The sequence below is a fragment of the Leptodactylus fuscus genome, chromosome 7, assembly GCF_031893055.1.
Source record: "Leptodactylus fuscus isolate aLepFus1 chromosome 7, aLepFus1.hap2, whole genome shotgun sequence".
In the NCBI taxonomy this organism is placed as follows: Eukaryota; Metazoa; Chordata; class Amphibia; order Anura; family Leptodactylidae; genus Leptodactylus; species Leptodactylus fuscus.
In genome coordinates this window covers 26,493,101-26,513,068 of record NC_134271.1, presented here as the reverse complement: position 1 = coordinate 26,513,068, position 19,968 = coordinate 26,493,101, and the positions used below count along the sequence as shown (strand labels likewise).

General features: G+C 42.5%; 1 protein-coding gene across 2 annotated transcripts; it reads left to right on the top strand.

Moving 5' to 3' along the window:
* The first annotated feature begins 5,458 nt into the window (after positions 1–5,458).
* LOC142213204 (uncharacterized) lies at positions 5,459–19,626 on the top strand. Of its 2 annotated transcripts, XM_075281459.1 has the most exons (4): positions 5,459–5,546; positions 9,300–9,460; positions 11,675–11,773; positions 15,777–19,626. In XM_075281459.1, the coding sequence occupies exon 4, from the start codon at positions 15,787–15,789 to the stop codon at positions 18,802–18,804; it is 3,018 nt and encodes a 1,005-aa protein (XP_075137560.1). In that variant the 5' UTR covers positions 5,459–5,546; positions 9,300–9,460; positions 11,675–11,773; positions 15,777–15,786; the 3' UTR covers positions 18,805–19,626. The 2 variants fall into 2 exon arrangements, with proteins under 2 accessions (XP_075137560.1, XP_075137562.1); XM_075281461.1 differs by lacking the exons at positions 5,459–5,546; positions 9,300–9,460; positions 11,675–11,773 and adding an exon at positions 13,120–13,190.
* Positions 19,627–19,968: the final 342 nt, after the last annotated feature.

The window sequence follows — 19,968 nt, the reverse complement described above, 5'->3', positions numbered from 1 at the left end:
TGCCATCTTGGATATGGGCAGCGATGTAAACAAGATAGAAAGAAGGTAGAATGACTATAGCCTGATATAAATGGTGTCTCTTTGTATTAATATTCCCCCAATATCCCCTGATACCCCCATGATATAACCAATCGCCGCAATGTGCTCTAAGACCATCAATGTCACCTGCTGCCACCATGTTTTTATATCCTCCTGTAATGTAACCTGATTCCCCCAATATGTCCCCTTATTATAACCCCCCTGTTGTGTGAATATTATACTCACCTCCCCCATCCCGAGGTGACGCTGCTTCTTTTTCCAGATTGTGAGCCACATACAAGGTACCGGGAGCTCTGAGAGGACATGAGTGACCAGACATGGGGGACACAAGGCAGTGACATTATTCCACCACCTGCACCAGGACACGTAACTTGTTTGTTCTCCTCGCACCTTGTAGACCGCAGGGTACTGTTAACGTATATATCAGAGTGGTAGGGCAGGAGGCCTATGGCTTCATGCTCTACCGGAGGCTCAGAATCATGTCGGTGGAACCTTTTATCACTGTCTTTGCAAACCTGCCAAATATTTAACAAGTAGATCAACAGAACTGGGGAGAAGCGGCTTCATCCCACCCCTACACGTGACTCTATAGGCCGTTTTTGGCAGTATCTCTGCTGTCTTTGCCTCTGGTCTTCAACCCACGGCCTACAAGCTGGTCTCTTACGTCACAAGGACAAACTCAGGTTTGTCCTCCAGGTTACCAGGCTCCAGGCCAACTCAGTCTCTTGATAAGATGACGTCTTCCATGTTGTTGAGGGTTCACAACTGGATCTGTGCTGTACCCATCCCAACTAGCAACATGGACTCTTTTCCATTTTTCTGTCTGCAACATTGTCTAGCCTCTCCAATGGTAGTTCTGTGGCTCAGCCCCATTGTCTACGTACTGGACCCTACTCGGTTCACAGGTGCCATACTGAAGACCCTGCCTCTGTCCTACGGGGACATCTTGGGGCTTTTTGGATCTAAGTAACCAGCTACCCCCAATGGCTAGGGGCGAGACTTCTGCACTACAAATACAGGAGGAAAGTATATCCATTTACACTCATAAATAATGATTCTGGAAGGGGGCAAATACTTTTTTTATAATGCTGACATTGGACGTGACTAGAAAGAAATAATAATAATTGTGGCTCCTGCTGGGTTGTCGATATAATTGGGTGATAGTTCTGCTGCGGATTGTGTCCTCTGGGAGGTAGAATGCCAAGCGTGTACTGGGAGATGGTAATAATTGACCTCCCGGATCTGAAGCCTCCATGATATGTACAGTATGTGTATATATATATATATATATATATATATATATATATACAGTCCTATGAAAAAGTTTGGGCACCCCTATTAATCTTAATCATTTTTAGTTCTAAATATTTTGGTGTTTGCAACAGCCATTTCAGTTTGATATATCTAATAACTGATGGACACAGTAATATTTCAGGATTGAAATGAGGTTTATTGTACTAACAGAAAATGCGCAATATGCATTAAACCAAAATTTGACCGGTGCAAAAATATGGGCACCTCAACAGAAAAGTGACATTAATATTTAGTAGATCCTCCGTTTGCAAAGATAACAGCCTCTAGTCGCTTCCTGTAGCTTTTAATCAGTTCCTGGATCCTGGATGAAGGTATTTTGGACCATTTCTTTCTACAAAACAATTCAAGTTCAGTTAAGTTTGATGGTCGCCGAACATGGACAGCCCGCTCTCAAATGATCTGAAAACAAAGATTGTTCAACATAGTTGTTCAGGGGAAGGATACAAAACGTTGTCTCAGAGATTTAACCTGTCAGTTTCCACTGTGAGGAACATAGTAAGGAAATGGAAGACCACAGGGACAGTTCTTGTTAAGCCCAGAAGTGGCAGGCCAAGAAAAGTATCAGAAAGGCAGAGAAGAAGAATGGTGAGAACAGTCAAGGACAATCCACAGACCACTTCCAAAGAGCTGCAGCATCATCTTGCTGCAGATGGTGTCACTGTGCATCAGTCAGCAATACAGCGCACTTTGCACAAGGAGAAGCTGTATGGGAGAGTGATGAGAAAGAAGCCGTTTCTGCACGTACGCCACAAATAGAGTTGCCTGAGGTATGAAAAAGCACATTTGGAGAAGCCAACTTCATTTTGGAAACAAAGATTGAGTTGTTTGGTTATAAAAAAAGGCGTTATGCATGGCGTCCAAAAAGAAACAGCATTCCAAGAAAAACACATGCTACCCACTGTAAAATTTGGTGGAGGTTCCATCATGCTTTGGGTCTGTGTGGCCAATGCCGGCATCGGGAATCTTGTTAAAGTTGAGAGTCGCATGGATTCCACTCAGTATCAGCAGATTCTTGAGAATAATGTTCAAGAATCAGTGACGAAGTTGAAGTTACGCTGGGGATGGATATTTCAGCAAGACAATGATCCAAAACACCGCTCCAAATCCTCAGGCATTCATGCAGAGGAACAATTACAATGTTCTGGAATGGCCATCCCAGTCCCCAGACCTGAATATCATTGAACATCTGTGGGATGATTTGAAGCGGGCTGTCCATGCTCGGCAACCATCTAACTTAACTGAACTTGAATTGTTTGTCCAAAATACCTTTATCCAGGATCCAGGAACTGATTAAAAGCTACAGGAAGCGACTAGAGGCTGTTATCTTTGCAAAAGGAGGATCTACTAAATATTAATGTCACTTTTCTGTTGAGGTGCCCATACTTTTGCACCGGTCAAATTTTGGTTTAATGCATATTGCACATTTTCTGTTAGTACAATAAACCTCATTTCAATCCTGAAATATTACTGTGTCCATCAGTTATTAGATATATCAAACTGAAATGGCTGCTGCAAACACCAAAATATTTAGAACTAAAAATGATTAAGATTAATAGGGGTGCCCAAACTTTTTCATAGGACTGTATATATATATATATATACAGTATGTGTGTGTGTAACAAACAATGCAAAAAGAATGGACTGAATGGGACACGTGGGGACCTGAGAATAACACATGGTAGTGTGGAGGTGCCCCATCTTTCTTCTTTTATGGGGCTTGTCGAGGTACGTGGTCTTCCGGAACGCTTCTTTTGGATGTCCTGAACAGTTCCATCAGCTTCAAACTTATCTCTAATTCCAGTGGTTCTTTGTTAAACTCCCTCCTATATTGTCTTTGCACTTCTACAGCGTTTTCATACTTCCAGTAGCATCTTAGAATAAATTTCCTTTCTTCAAAGTCAAGTCTGTATGCCATCACTCAGTTTAATGGGTTCAGTCTGTAAAGAAAGAATAAATAATTGAGTTATCAGCTGCTAAAATGTGTATACATTTTTTTGGGACACCCTGCACATGTGCGCCAGCCTCAAGGAGTTATCCACTTTCTCAGGGTAGGCCTGCAGGGGAACCCCAACACGTGTACACCCCTGCATATCTCCGGTACAGAGTTTGTAATGGTGCATCGCTGTGGTACCTATACTCACCACTACAGTTTGTACAGCACCGGAGATCTGCAGTGGCCCCTGCACATCTAATACTGATGACCTATCCTGAGGTACTATCCTTTTAGTAGGAGGAGGCCTCACATTCTGGTTCTCCATTAAATAAAAAAGAAGGTCACTGGACTAAATTTGTGGCTAGATTTAAAGAGGATCTTTCACCTCCTGGGGCACATGTGGTGTAATACACCTCTAGAAAGTCAACAGTGCGCTGAATTCACGTTCTGTGCCCCGGTGAAGAGCTATCGGTGCCGGTACCGTAGCCCTTCACTGTCAGAAGGACGTTTCTGACAGTCAGTCAGGGACGCCCTTCCTTAAAGTAGCGTCTATAGTGCTGTACTGTGAGAGAGGTGAGGAACGCCCACATCCCCTCCTGATAGTATTCGTCCATCATCGCTGGGCGGTGAGCAATGCCCCCCGCTCTCACAGTACAGCACTATAGATGACTGACAGTAAGAAACGCCCTTCTGACAGTGAAGAGCTACGGTACCGGCACCGATAGCTCTTCACCAGGGCCACAGAAAGGGAAAACTGATAGTGCGCTGAATTCAGCACACTGTTGGCTTTCTAGCGGTGTATTAAACTGCATGTGCCCCAGGACGTGAAAGGTCTTCTTTAAACAACGTAGAACCTGTGATTTTGTCTTTACTCTAGTAACACCATCACATGAGATGACAGTGGCTGGTTTATTCCATGAAAGCAGGTAATACTAGACCAGGACAGGTAAGTAAGGGGGAGGGGGAATTGATAGACTATGTTGGTAACTAGTGGAGGTGTTTTTTTTTAAATGGATAATGAGGATTGTGCGGATGGTTTTATTTCAATAAAATATTTTTTTTTTTTAAATGTATGTTTGTTTTATTAATATTACTGTAGGCGGAGCTTATCATAAGACATAGGTCCTATACTGAATAACCTATAGAGAATATACCCAGACCATGAACCTACCTATAGTAACTACAGAATATACTGAGACCATGAACCTACCTGCAGCAACTCCATTCTAGTCAGTTCTGTAGTGAGACAGCTAGAATGGAGTTACTGCAAGGAGGACCTACCTACAGCAACTACAGAATATACTGAGACCATGAACCTACCTTCAGTAACTATATACTGATAAATCAGGCGCACAGCGATATGTCAGAATTTACCTCTATATCAGTTATTAATTGCCATATATTTCCATCATCACTTACAACAAGAAAGTGGCGCAAGTTATAATAAACACGTAAGGCTGCGGCGTCAATGCCCTGTTCAGACCATATGGCAAATATTAAACTATATATGTAATATATATAGGTCTATCTATCTATATATAAGGAAAATGTTTGTTCTCGTACTGTGTTAGCCAGTGGGTAGGAAATATTTAAAAAAAACAACAACTTGACTATGAACTGAATACTATCAAGTTTTTTTAAAATTTTTTATATATATATATATATATATATATATATATATATATAGATATATATATATATATATATATATATATATATATATATATATATCTATGTCCAGGAATGTGTTTTTCCTATATTCTTATTGATATCATATACATATACAATGTCTCTCTTGGCCAGTTCTGGTTCCTTCTTATAGACACTCCACTCTCGCTGCTCCTGTAGTGAGGTGACTAGATTGGAGTTTCTGGCGGCAGCTCCTCTAAGCTACTCCATTCTAGTCACTTCAGTACTGAACAGTCTACATTGGAGTTGATTCTAGCAGGTCCTGCCTCCAGCAACTCCAATCTAGTCACCTCACTAGTGAATTGTCTACAGTAGATTGGAGTGGCTCCTGGTAGATCTTCCCTACAGTAACTCCATTCTAGCCGGTTCACTAGTGAGGTGACTAGATTGGAGCTACTGGAGGGAGGACCTACCAGGAGCCACTCCATTCTAGACGCAACCATTTTCATAGTAATTCGTTCCTGTTTACTGACGTCATCAACCCGCGACTTACGAGCGCCCTGTACGTGACGTCACGTGGTGAATATTGTGGTGAAAGTTTCGGTCGGGGATTTCTCCAGGGAAGTGGAACGTGAGTTCTGTGAGGGCAAACAGTGACCGACTGTGATGGCGGCTGATACCCCGGGGGGAGGCAGGAAGGAGGTGTATTATAGTGTCCGACATGACAGGATAGAGGAAGGGGCTCTGTGTGTGTCATTGGAAATACGTGTGTGTACAAAGCTCTCTCTCTATGTGTATATGTGGGTGGGTGTATATATATATATATATATATATATATATATATATATATATATATACAGAGCTATCTTTTTCACTTTGTGTGTGAATATATATATAACTAAAATGTATGTGTGCGTGCATGTGTGTGTGTGTTATATATATATATATATTTATATCCTAAAAAGCCACAGTATATAATATACCTATAAGGTTAAACGCATTTGTCATCCTCTGCAGCACTGAGTGCTGATGGTCCCCACTCCCTTCCGTATTCATCTCCATTTCCATCACTGTACTAATATAATTGCCCCAATGGTCACATCCAGTGATTGTCAGCATAGGTCACAGGGCAGAGGTATAGTGTGTCGCACTGCCAGTCGGTCATTGTTAGTATTATATCTGTTAGTATATTTTGTGTAGTGTGTGTAAAGCACCATGGAATTAATATAATAATGTACAGCACCGTGGAATTAATATAATAATGTACAGCACCGTGGAATTAATATAATAATGTACAGAACCATAGAATTAATATAATAATATACAGCACCATGGAATTAATATAATAATGTACAGAGCACCATGGGATTAATATAATAATGTACTGCACCATGGAATTAATATAATAATGTACAGCACCGTGGAATTAATATAATAATGTACAGAACCATGGAATTAATATAATAATGTACAGAACCATGGAATTAATATAATAATGTACAGCACCATGGAATTAATATAATAATGTACAGCACCGTGAAATTAATATAATAATGTACAGCACCGTGGAATTAATATAATAATGTACAGCACCATGGGATTAATATAATAATGTACAGCACCGTGGAATTAATATAATAATGTACAGCACCATGGAATTAATATAATAATGTACAGCACCATGGAATTAATATAATAATGTACAGCACCATGGAATTAATATAATAATGTACAGAGCACCATGGGATTAATATAATAATGTACAGAGCACCATGGAATTAATATAATAATGTAAAGCACCAGGGAATTAAAGGGGTATTCGCACGTCGCATACTCACCAGTCTTCATTGCTGTAAATTCTTCTGTCTTCCGGCTTTGTTGCGTCATTGGTGGGCGGGGTCACATGTGCAATGCCAAGCGGCGAGATGCCGCTGGCCCTGTGTGCACACTCATAGACCAGTCTAGCCTTCACAATGCGAATACAGACCCGACATCTGCCTCTCTCTATTACAGCGGATGCCGGGTCTGTATTCGCATTGTGAAGGCTAGACTGGTCTATGAGTGTGCACGCAGGACCAGCGGCATCTCGCCGCTTGGCTTCGCATATGTGAATACAGACCCAGTATCCGCTGTAATAGAGAGGCGGATGCCGGGGAGTGTAGACGCCGGCACAGATGCCGGCAACATCGCTAAGCTTCTGCCCTGCATGAAGGCAGAAGCGATGCTGTTATTCCGCTCCTCCGCGCCCCCCGGAATAGCAGCATCGCTCCTGCCTCTGCTGGCTTCATGCAGGGCAGAAGCATAGCGATGTTGCTGGCATCTGTGCACCTGTGCCGGCGTCTACACTCCCCAGCATCCGCCTCTTTATTACAGCGGATGCCGGGTCTGTATTGGCGGCTCCTTCCCCCCAAAGAGTAAACTCCCCCCCCCCTCCAGGCTCGCTCCCGTGCACTTAGCCCCTCCCCCCTCAGAGCAGCACATACATCACTTGACTTATGACCAGATAAGTCAAGGGATGTGTCCCCAAAAAATTAATAAAGTAAGATAGTGGACAAACAAAGCAGTTTTGCTGAAGCAGTGTATTTAGGAAAAGTCTTACATTAACAAGCAGTATAGATAGGATCCTTGTGATGGGACAACCCCTTTAATGGTGCTATATAAATAAACAATAATAATCACAAATGTGACACTTCTTCTACTTGTCCATAAGCATTTCTTCTTTTTTAAAGCTAAATAAGCTTATTTTTACCCTCCCCTGGCCTTTGGATGAGTATACAAAATATTTTTCACAAAAGTCCTGCTTTTCTACAATGGTGTTTGTAAACTTTTATCTGACATTCGATCACTGCCAGCTTAGCTTCTGGTCGTCTTATTGTTGGCATCAATGGGGAGCAAACATTTCTACAATCGTTCACCCAAACCGGTATCACCTTGTGTTAGAGGGGATATCCAGGGAGACTTATTTTACTTACTACTACCACAGTTTTTTGAGGCTGTACCTTGAGGGTTCCAGGCTAGTAATGGTTCTGACCCCAGATCACGTGATCAAAATCAGCCGCCGGGTCGTTCCACCACCTCTCCCATTTTCAAGGGTCGGTCTTACTTTTTTAAAAAAATTATTATTGATTATTTAATTATTATTATTATTGAAAAGCAGGGCAGAGCGACTGGGGACAGGTGTTGGTTTCAATTGTGTGACCAAAGGTTGGAACCTGGAAAAATAAGTAAATAAAATAAGACCCCCCCCTTCCCGTTCAACCCCCTTTAAAGGGTCTTATAGGAGTTGTCCCATGAAAATCACTTATTGTTTATCCACAGTATTTTGTCAGATTGGTGGCGAGTCTGACTTCTTGGACCCCAGTGATCATGAGAACAGGTGCCCCAAATAGCTCATCTGGAATGGAGCACTCTATTAGGGTAAGTTCACACAGGGTTTTTTGGTCAGGGTTTTGAGGCCGTATCCACCTCAAAACGCTGACCAAAAAGACGGCTCCCATTCAAATCTATGGGAGCCGCTTAGGTCTTTTTTCCTGGAACCGTTTCTTCCGGCTCCCGGAAAAAAGAAGTGAGATGATCATTCTTCTGGCTGAGTCGCCTCGCTATTCGGCCTGAAGAAACTCCCTCCTCCGGACTAGGCCCATTCATTGGGCCTAATCCGGAGCAGAGTGCGTGGCTTTCAATCGCGACTACCTGGTTTTTGGATCGGAACCTGGTGAACTTACCCTTAATGTCTATGGGCCTGCCAGAATAGACAAGTTTGGCAGTCTGCTATCTGCAATAGGCCCATAGACACCTGATGTGCGACAGCACAACATTAAAGGTGAGTGATTAGCGGGCCCCTGTTCTCTGCATCAGTGGGAGTTCATGGAGTTGAACCCCTACCAATCTGACACTTATCCTGTGGGTAGGACATAAGTGTCTTGTGTGGGGCAATCCCTTTAGCCTGGTTGCAGAGCAATTTATGACATATTCATCAGAATGCATATATTTACAATATACATAAGTGATGAGCAGTGTATCCTCCATTGTCTGCAACCTTCACACAGCACAGATTTATGACTTCATTACTATTAATAATTGGCCACTAAGATTATGTTCACTAGAAAATTGGAGAGTGCAATGCAGATTTCACACACCGTTTGGGAAGTCCTCTCTCCTGTAAAAAGCAATATTCCCAGCTCTAGGATTGTATGTTGTGGCTTTAGATAACAGAAGTGTTTTACCCAGTACATTGCTTTATCTATCTTGCTGCATATGTGTCCTCAGTGTTTGCAGCTCATTGCCTAGGTTACAGGCCACCTCTACTATATAGAAACTCTCAGCACACACAGTTTGACATGTATATACCTTTCTTCCATTTACAAGGTTTCTTTTCCATCTCTAGTCAGTCTGCCCAGGTTTCTGATGATGTCCAGGCAGTGATGATGATGATTCCAATGATCCAGATATGGCTGGACTGACTTCAGCAACCACTAAAGGGCATCTTGAACGAAACCCAGTGATATCACTACATGTACATGTACGAAGTTAGTGGCCGAAAAGGAGGTAAGACTATAATTAAACTCAACACGACCCCTTGTACTTAAAAAGTCTTCCTTTTTTTTCTGTTGTATTTGAAAAATGTGAATAAAATCTGATTATACATACAGAGTACCTGTCATGTGACATATTATATACTGCTGTAATGTGTTCCCGCTTCCAGAGATATCACTGCTTGGTCAGAGGAGAGAGGAGCCGTCCTCACAGCTCAGCATCATCGCTGGCCTCTGGCCGTGCAAAACTAACCGTACTAATATCTCTTCAAAGGGGGCACATACCTGCAAAATCGAAAGTGCACTGCATTCAGCACAGCAGTATATAACATATACCGTATTTTTCGGACCATAAGACGCACTAAGGTTTTAGAGGAGGAAAATAGGGAAAAAAAAAAATTTCAAGGAAAAAAAATTGGTGAAATATTTAATAACCTAATAATATAATATTTCACCAATGTAAATAGAACCGGGGGCTTTCGGACACAGGGATACCAAATGTGTATGTGTTTCACAGTAATGTTTTTGTTTTATATGTATTCTAGGGATATGGGGGTGATTTGAACATATATCTCTATCTGTCTATCTATCTATCTATCTATCTATCTATCTATCCGTCTATCTGTCTGTCTGTCTGTGTCTGTCTGTCTTTCTGTCTATCTATCTATCTATCTATCTATCTATCTATCTATCTATCTATATCTAATCTATCTCATCCATGGATGGAAAGAGACACCCTGCAGTGAAGCTATGCAAGAAGAGAAAAAGGGGCGGGCCAGACGGGTGAAGGAGGTGTGGTTTTCTAAGCAAACTTGAAAACACACCTCTTTCACCTGTCTGGCTCGTCCCTCCTTCACTGCCTCTCACATCTTGTTCCGGCAATGAAGCCACACAGACAGGGAAGGAGGGGCGGGCCAGACGTGTGAAGGAGGCGTGGTTTCAAGCTTGCCGAGAAAACCACGCCTCCTCCTCCCGTTTGGCCCGCTCCTCCTTCCCTGTCTGTGTGGCTTCATTGCCGGAGCCAGATCTGAGAGGCAGTGAAGGAGGGGCGGGCCAGACGGGAGAAGGAGGCGTGGTTTTCTCGGCAAGCTTGAAACCACGCTTCCTTCACCTGTCTGGCCCGCCCCTACTTCCCTGCCTCTCAGATCTCGCTCCTGCAAACACACGACACAGACAGGGAAGGAGGGGCAGAGCAGGCAGGCACCGTGCTGCTCTCCTTTTGATTCACACAGACGGGACACAGACGCTGCACACGCTGCATTCGGACTATAAGACGCACACACATTTTCCTCCCATATTGGGAGGAAAAAAAGTGCGTCTTATAGTCCGAAAAATACGGTAACATCTCATAGGGTATGAAAGGTCCTCTATAAAGGGCTTTCCAGATTATTGTGAAGACAAATGTTATCACATTCTAATATACTACTTATCTTGTATATTTCTCACCATTCAAGAAAATGTTTTCACATATGTTTGCGGTTATTGCATTCTTTATCCCGCCATTCATTCTCAGACCCCTGATACAGAATTTGCAACCTGCTCCCTCCTACACTTTAGAACATTATATATACTGTGGGGGACACTGGGATGAGCAATATATATTGTGGGAGGCTTTGGAGGGAGCAATATATAATATTGTGGGGGACACTGGGATGAGCAATATATAGACTGTGGGGATAGCATTATATATATTATATATACTGTGGGAGGAGGCACTTGGGAGAGCATTACATGATACTGTGACTAAAAAATTTTGTGGCTCCTAAAGTTTTCCAGTTTAGGATCCAATGTCTCCTAGTTATTTTTTTTTTTTTTTTTATTCTGGAGTACTGTGAATGTCGTCTTCCCAGTAGTACATGCTGGATGTGAGGTCTATGTAAGATGCTGCATACTTGAATTAAGGCAGGTCTCTTTAAAAAGTAATTTGGTTTTTTTTGGACAATATTTTGGCACTGTTTGCATTGTCCTAGCTGTTGCAGTCTTTACATCTCTGAGTGTTACTTAGTCTGACGTATAACCCACCAGATAGTTGTACGGTATTACTTCCTCTCTTGTATTGGCTGTTATGCCTTGCATACAGCTGTCTTTACTATAAATGTGGTTTATAGCTACCATCAGTGTCATCAGTTGTCGTCATGACATGGCTATTTTATCACACTAATGACTTAATATACTTCTGTATCTTTGGTTACTGTTTGTACTCACCATGTGTGTTCATTTCTCCTAGCGCTGATGCTCCTGTTGGATATGCTGGACGTTCTCCTTGTATGTCGCGCTTATCACAGTTTGATCATCAGAGGCTTGATAGCTGATATTTGGAATTGAAGTGAGTAAACAATCCTTACAATAAGACCCGGTTCACATCTGTGTTGGGGTTACCGTTCAGCGAGTCCACTTGGAGACACCCCAAAAGGAAACTTATACGTATAAAAAAACCGGTTACCTAAGGAAACCCACAGACTCCATATACTATAATGGGGTCCGTGTGGTTTCCACACGAAACATACGGAGAGAAAAGAGCTGCTTGAAGCCCCCCTCCATTGCTTGTCTGTCTGCTTTCACCCCAATGTAAAAAACATGACAGAAGTTTTCGTCCATCATCTTTGTTTACTTTTCTGGAATAAGACAGACCTTTATACAGGACTTTTGCTTTTGTTACAAAAGTAAGCAAACATGATGGAAGAAAGTGTCCACCATCTTGATTACAATCGAGTCAATGGGAACAGACACTCTGCTACAATTAAAGAGGACCTTTCATGGATTTGGGCACATGCGGTGTTATACACCGCTGGAAAGCCGACAGTGCGCTGAATTCAGTGCACTGTCGGCTTTCCCGATACGTGCCCCGTGTAAAGAGCTAGCGGTGCCGGTACCGTAGCTCTTCACAGTCAGAAGGGCATTTCTGACACTCTGTCAGGAACGTCCTTCTGCACAGTAGCGCCTATAGCGCTGTACAGTGTGAGCGGGGAGGAACGCCCCCTCCCTCTGCTCACAGTGCTCGTCCACAGACAAGTATTATCAGGAGGGGAGGGGGCGTTCCTCCCTGCTCACACTGTACAGCGCTATTGGCACTGCTGTGGAGAAGGACGTTCCTGACAGAGTGTCAGAAACGCCCTTCTAACTGTGAAGAGCCACGGCACCGCTAGCTCTTTACACGGGCACAGATCGGGAAAGCCGACAGTGCGCTGAATTCAGTGCACTGTCGGCTTTCCAGCGGTATATAGAACTGCATGTGCCCCAAACCATGAAAGGTCCTCTTTAATGTCCATAGCTGTTATCCTATGACTGATGACAGCAACAGACATTAACAACGGTAGTATGAATGTAGCCTAAGACCTCATTGGTGATAAAAAGAAACTTGTTCCTAACGCCACTTTTTGGACAATAGCTCCTTGTAAATTGATGCATGCTTTTCAAAGAAGCCTTAGGAGATAATCTGGGAATAATAGCCAAGGCAGAAGAACTCTTCCAAAAAATAAAAGAATCCTCTTCTGGAGGAGTTATTCTGGTTTGGCTATTATTCCCAGATTATGTCCTGAAAATCAGGCGTTAATTGCTACCATTCTAAAGGTGCAGGAGCAAGTTAGCGCCAATAAAAACTACAGCTGACCTCCCAAAAAAAAACAACCCTCACATGACTTTTTTCTTTTGCCATAGATGAAGTTATGAGTCAGAATATGGCAACACAAAGAAATGTTTACAAATTTGGTAGCGTCATAGTCGTATTAACTCACAGAATAAAGGTAACCTGTAACCTGTGAATTGTTTTATAAATGCATTATATGGAATAAAAGGACTTTTGTCATTACAGTCACATGTACCTTATCCAGAAAACATGGAAGAAGTCTTAGATCACTGAGGGTCTGACTGCTTGGACCACCAGCATTCAGGAAAATTTGAGGTGAAATTACTCCTGTATCCTCCAGATGAATGAAGCACCAAAATACTTGCCAACTGGTACGCCATTCTTTCTGTGGGTCTTCCAAAGAGTGTGGTCTAGGAAGCCCCATATAAATGAATTGGGGCGCACTTGCATTTCATTCACATGGAGAATGCAGGGGGACTTTCAAGCTCCCATTTTCTCGATCGCTGAGGGTCCCAGTCGTTGCCACTCATCCATCTGTCTGGAATGACAAAACCCCTTTAAATGGTGACAATAAAAAAAAAAAAATACAAGCCCTCTTACAGCTATGTTGAAGAACAAATTAAAAAGTTAGGCTTTTTAGAAGGCACAAAGAAAGAAAAAATTAAAGTTGACCCAGTTCTTAAATGATCACTAACATTTTGTCAACCACTAGGGTTGAGCCGATCTTGACTTTTCAGGATCGATTTTGAAATCTGATTTCCGATCATTTTTCATTCGAACCCGATCTCGATCCCAATGCAAGTCAATGGGATTTTTTTTACTAATCGGAGATCGGATTTTAAAAACAATCCTATTCACTATAGAGCATGGAATCTAACAATTGAACGCTTTAATTGTTAGAATTTGCGCTGTGTAGTGATTTTTTTTTAATTACTAAGTAGCCAGAGGATTTATTTTTTAATCCTCTGGCTACTTAGTCTCCCCTGGTGTCCACTTACCTGCAGAGATGGCTGGTCCGGTGCCCGGTGTTCTCGTTCTTCTTCGCCGCCGCCTCCCAGGTTAGGAGAGTGTGGGCAGGTACTGGGAAGGGAGACGTCACGTCTCCCCTGCCCTGTACCCGCCCACACTCTCCTAAGCCACAAGCCCCGCCTTTTTCCTAGCTCTTTAACACTAACCTCGGAGGTGGGGGCAGCGAGGCGAAGAAGACCAAGATCACCGGGCACCGGACCAGCCATCTCTGCAGGTAAGTAGCTACTAGAGATGTTAGCTAGTCTCCCATTAGAATGAATGGTTGTAGCCGGCACGCAGGGGGTTAAGGCTGTGTGCTGGCTGCTTCCATTCATTCCTATGGAACCGCAGCGGAGCCTTCACACTGAGTATACACTATGTTCAGTATGAGCGGAGCGTATACTCAGTGTGAAGGCTAACATTGTTAGCTTTTCCCACAATACTTGGCCAGTAGCAAAGCATTGTGGGAAATAATCACCGATCTCGATCCCACTTAAAAAGATCGTGTTCGGAATTACACGATCGCTCAACCCTATCAACCACTACATAGGTCAATAGCGGATGTAAATATAAGAAACTTTGTCATTTATGTTATCTGAGAAAAAAAAAATATTTTCTTGCTCCCCTCCCTACTAAATTGACATTCACCAAAATATTTGCTTAGACTATCTTGCTAGAAAAAGACTGACTGGTCTCACAGAGTATAAGATTACATAGAAGTCGAGTGAGAGAGAAGAGACCCCGGCAGTGGCTAATGCAGATAAATATCAAGTTTCTATCTCACCCCTATTGCTTTATTCACATCAATGCAGGTCAGCACTTCTCTTTAATGTCCTATATATCCTGCTGATGGGGAATGAGTTAGATGAACAGGGGACATCATAGCAGCTAGTCTTCAACCAACAGATTAGGAGAACCGAGAATTGGAGATGGAGCCTGCGCTGGGGAAAGCTGCTAGAAATTCCAGACAGCAAGTTACATAGTGTTATTCCTCATATGTAGATTGCCGAGTGATTCTTATTTTCAGTGGCACCATTTCTGGTGTACATATAACTGACTAAGTCTGGGGACACATGTGGCATATCCACTGCAAAATCGGCGGTGGGTAACCCACTGCGATGTAGAATTGCAGTGTAGTGGATGAGTTTTAGGCTGAGGCCCCACGTTGCGGAAATGCAGCTTTTTTGGATGCAGGTTTTGTTGCATTTTTTTGATCCAAAGCCAGGTGTGTATTCAGCAAAAGGTAGAACTATAAAAGCTTTCCATAGACTTCCTTTTCAATCTGTAGCCATTCTTGGCTTTGGCTCAAAAAAAACACAACAAAATCTGCAACAAATAAAAGCTTTGTTTCCTCAATGTGAGGCATCAGCCTTAAAGGGGTTTTCTATCCCCAGATCGATGTCCCAAGTTTATTCATCCATCGAGTGCTGCATCACCTTAGTGTTTTTCGATAGTCTTGCACCCTACTTGAGAGTTTACCCCCTTTTAAAGCGCTGCCTTTATTATGTGGGTCAGTAGGATTATGACTACACCAACCTTATACTACAATTGCACAATAAAATCCCTTTAATACCAAATGCATTTGTTTCTGTTTTGCCATATTTTGACTCACAGTATGACCTATATATGTATTATTGTCACTGTCTTCAATGTCATCGCATTTTAACCTATATTTTAGTACTTCACCTCACTGCTTGTTGTACTGTTTTTTCTTGTTTTTTCTTTTGTTATGTAGGAACCTCACCATGCCAGGCTGTGTTGTTCGCGGCTGTGGTTTCAGATGGAAGAAGGGCGATGCTTCCGTAACTCTTCACTGCTTTCCAAAAGAACCTGAAAGAATCAAGCATTGGCTGCAACAGTCAGGACAATACGGTGCCGACATTGACCAAATGGTTGAGAAAGTATATCTAGGAAAGGTATATGACACCTATAGAATATGTTCCTTGCACTTTACACATGACTGTTACCACTATGATGGCCACCGTAGGACTTTAAGAAAGGATGCGGTCCCAACTATTTTCGATTCAATAAAACCATCTGCAGTTTCAACAGATATTTCACCTGTGTCATGGCCATCGAGCTCCTCTAGTGGCCAACGCATCCCATCTGCGCTACCTGCAGAGAGCCAGAATCTACCTTTCTCGGATGTAGTACATACGTATTGTATTAAAAATCCTGCTGGTCATCCAAAGATATCCTCGCAATCCACGCTTCAGCAAACCTCTTTGGTTCCCCAACATGTTGATTCTTCTGCTGCTCTCCAAAAAGCTGACTTGACTTTGGATACTCCATCTAGGCAAGAAGCTATACCTGTAAGCCCCAAAACTCCATCCACTACCTCATCAACATCATCTAGTGTGACACAGCAAGCGCCCCCTACATCTGTTGTCCATATTCCCCTTACAGTGCCTACTTCTCAAGCTGCCATCCCCAATTCCCAGCCGACATCCAAGAAAAGAAAGTTGGAAGAGAAAACGGCGTCCTCCAGACCCACCACTGCACCCTCGTCTAGCCCAAGTGTTGTGTCTAACCATTGCGTCAGCCAAACATCTGCTAATACAAATAAAGCTATTTTTCTAGCAAGCAGCACATCACTGGTTAAACCAATGGGTCTGAGGCCTTTAATGGTCGACAAAGGTGTTAACACTGATTTTATCACAAATCGGAGAAGTTGCTGTATTTCCACTGACCCATACCAAAGGACAAGAAATATGCAAACGCAAACTAAAATAGCCACAAAACATCGTAAAACTATGTGCACCTTGTTAGTACCAAGCAAGCGAACTAAGAACTCACGTGGAACTGTTTCCACTGGTAACCCAGAAGATGGAGGATTTACTGACTGCAGCTCTTCCGGGTCAAGTGACGATGACAACGACCCGGGCTATGACTTGGAATCTTTTAATTTAAATCTTGTCAAAGTTGAGTACTTTCCAGATTCTGAAGTAGATGTATCTGCACCTACGTCTACCGATATCGGACAAGTAATCTCCATTAAAAAAGAGAACGAAGACGTCTTATTCCCAGCAGCTTCCAGAGGTTCCTTCACAACACCAGATGTTAACAGTAAACTGAAAATGGAAACCAACATAAAAACAGAAGAGGATCAATGTCCAATTTCTACTCCTTCACAAAATATCATTGACTTTGTATCACAACATATTTCCTTCATACCAAATAAACCAGTATCTCCAGTTTGTGGAAATCCAACTTCATGGGAAACATCGGCCATGCAGACTGATGAGGAACCAGAAGACCCAAGTGACTTCTCGTTCCATGTCAATGAACTGAGTGAGGATGAGGATGAATCATTCTTAGTGCCAAGTGATGGAGAAGATGAAGATGACGTAAAGCAGGTCTTCCAGGACTTGGATTCACCAGTGGAGAATCCTGTAGAAGAAGAAAAGTATATTGTTTTTGATTCCTGTCTCAAAAAACTGATAATGATGATCCCATGTATGTCCAAAACCAAATGTACGTCACCACTTACACAATACAGAAAGGAAACCATTGGATCCTATTTGTCAATAGAAGTTCGTTGCCGGTCTGGTCATACAAGTTTACTGTGGGAAAGCCAGCCAAGACATGGATATGAACCATTGGGAAATGTTCTGTTATCGGCCGCAGTGCTATGTAGTGGTTCTAGTTTTGTGAAATCCCAACATATGTTTAAATTGCTGAATGTGAAATCCATAGACAAAGCTTCCTATTACAGACATCAATCTATGTACCTGTATCCGGCCATTAGACATCACTGGAGGGAGGAACAAAAGGCCGTCATACGAAGTGTCCAGGAAAGACCACTTTGCTTGGCAGGAGATCGACAATTGGACAATCCTGGATTTTCTGCTAAGTATTCTATATACTCCTTGATGGACGTGGCTAGTAAAAAAATCTGTTCATTATCGGTGGAGCCGGTTACTCCACAAGTGACATTGGAAGGGCTAGAAAAAGTAGGATTTCAGAAGGCAATGGGTGAACTCCAGACTATGAATGCCAAAGTGAAGATGGTCGTCACTGACCGAAGTATTGCTATTCAAGAAATTCTTAAGGACGAGTATCCAGGTATCGCACATAAATTTGATCTGTGGCATTTATCCAAATCAATTGGCAATGAGGTTTTAATGGCAGCCAAACATAAAGACTGTGAAATCCTATATCAGTGGGTGGAGGCCATCAAAAACCATATTTGGTGGAGCTCTTGCACATGTTGTAATAACCCTGATTTATTGATCCAGAAATGGAAATCGGTTATTCAGCATGTCGCCAATGTTCACAGGTGGGACAGTGATAGTGACTGCAAAGCGTGTCATCATCCTCCGCTCCCTAAAGAAGTGGTGAACAATACAAACTGGTTGGAGGAAGGTTCGGTTGCCCATGAAGAACTGAAAAAAATTGTAGAAAATACCAATCTGCTAAAGGACATAAAAGAATTGTCTTTCCTATGTCACGCAGGAGAGTTAGAGATCTATCGTACCACTTGCCTTAAGTATCGTCCAAAGTCATTACATTTCTTCATGGACTCTATGGTAGCACGCACGCAACTGGCAGCCCTGGACCATAACAGAAATGTCCATAGGGTTAAGGAAGTGGTGAAAAATGCTGGAGATACGTTAAGTGATATGACACAGAGTTTCAAGGCCTCTAAAGGTCAAAAGTCATGGATTATCAAGACACTGTATGAGCCAGGTTGTCAAAATTTTCTATTTGACATTATGAATGATGTCATAGCCCTTGTCAAAGAAGAGAAAACGTTTCAATGATCCTCAGCTAAAAGGGCACCCCCATCTTTCTATATGGCTGTATCCACAGGATATGGAAAAAAAAAACAAAAAACAAAGCCTAATAGATGCAGATCCCGCTTCTGAAACCTTTATCTATCCTGAGAATGGGGCCCCGTGTAAGGAAGAGAGGATTGTCTATGCTCAGTTTCACTCAATTTAGGGCGGGTTCACCTCTGCGCCCGTGTCCACTTTAAGCAATCCTGCTGGGTTTCTGTCTTCTGCCCTGAGAAACTGGACAGGGGACGGAAACCAGGCAGTCAGTTTACAAACCCATTCAAGTGAATGTCCGTAAGCGTTTTGTACCGGTCTGCGGCGAAACTGTTTTGTTTTTTTTAACCGGACACAAAATTGGACATGAAGGACTTTGTGTCCGGTTAAAAAAAAAAACAAAAAACGGTTCGCCACAGACAGGTACAAAATTGCTCACTTTTCAGAGATGGGACCCACGTCTTTAAGACATTTATGGATTATCCTGTAGCTATAACCATACCCCTTTACGACCCTATCCTGATGGGTGTAATGTGACCATAGTATATGGACTGTAATACAGCCCCAAATCACCTCCCATATGCAGGAGTAATGATCCCATCTTAACTGCATCTGGTCATTGGACCCGTAGGTGGGTAGGAAATTCCAACCATTTTGTGGTCCATATGGTACAGATGTTTCTGGGAACACTGAGGGTTAATAATAATATGAGGTCATTTGGTCTTTAGCAGGGTGATAGACCTTTAACTTGTATCTCCACCACCCTGACCATTGCGCAGTTTATGAAGGATGTCGTTTACAGTTGTTACTATTGCCGGGTTTTATATTTCTTTTGGATTTGTTGTAAACTGCTAGTTTTTTTTTAATATAAAATACAGAAAACATAATGATGTTCTGCTGTTTGCGTTCGAGGTGGAGGTTTAGGTGTGGAGTGACTCCACATGAGACCACGCACAGTGGTCGAGGTCCCATTTAGCGATGGGCATTGAATATGGTAAGTAGCTGATGATGACGACTAAGGTAGCGCTCTGCTGTGTGTGTGTGCCTGGAAGGACCTATACCTGATCTTCAGCTTAAAGAGGACCTTTCACCATTTGGGGACATGTGGTTTAATACACCGCTAGAAAGCACATAGTGCGCTGAATTCATTTCCTG

Coding starts and splice junctions, on each gene's coding strand:
- LOC142213204 (XM_075281459.1), top strand. CDS start 15,787: ATGCCAGGCTGTGTTGTTCGCGGCTGTGGTTTCAGATGGAAGAAGGGC.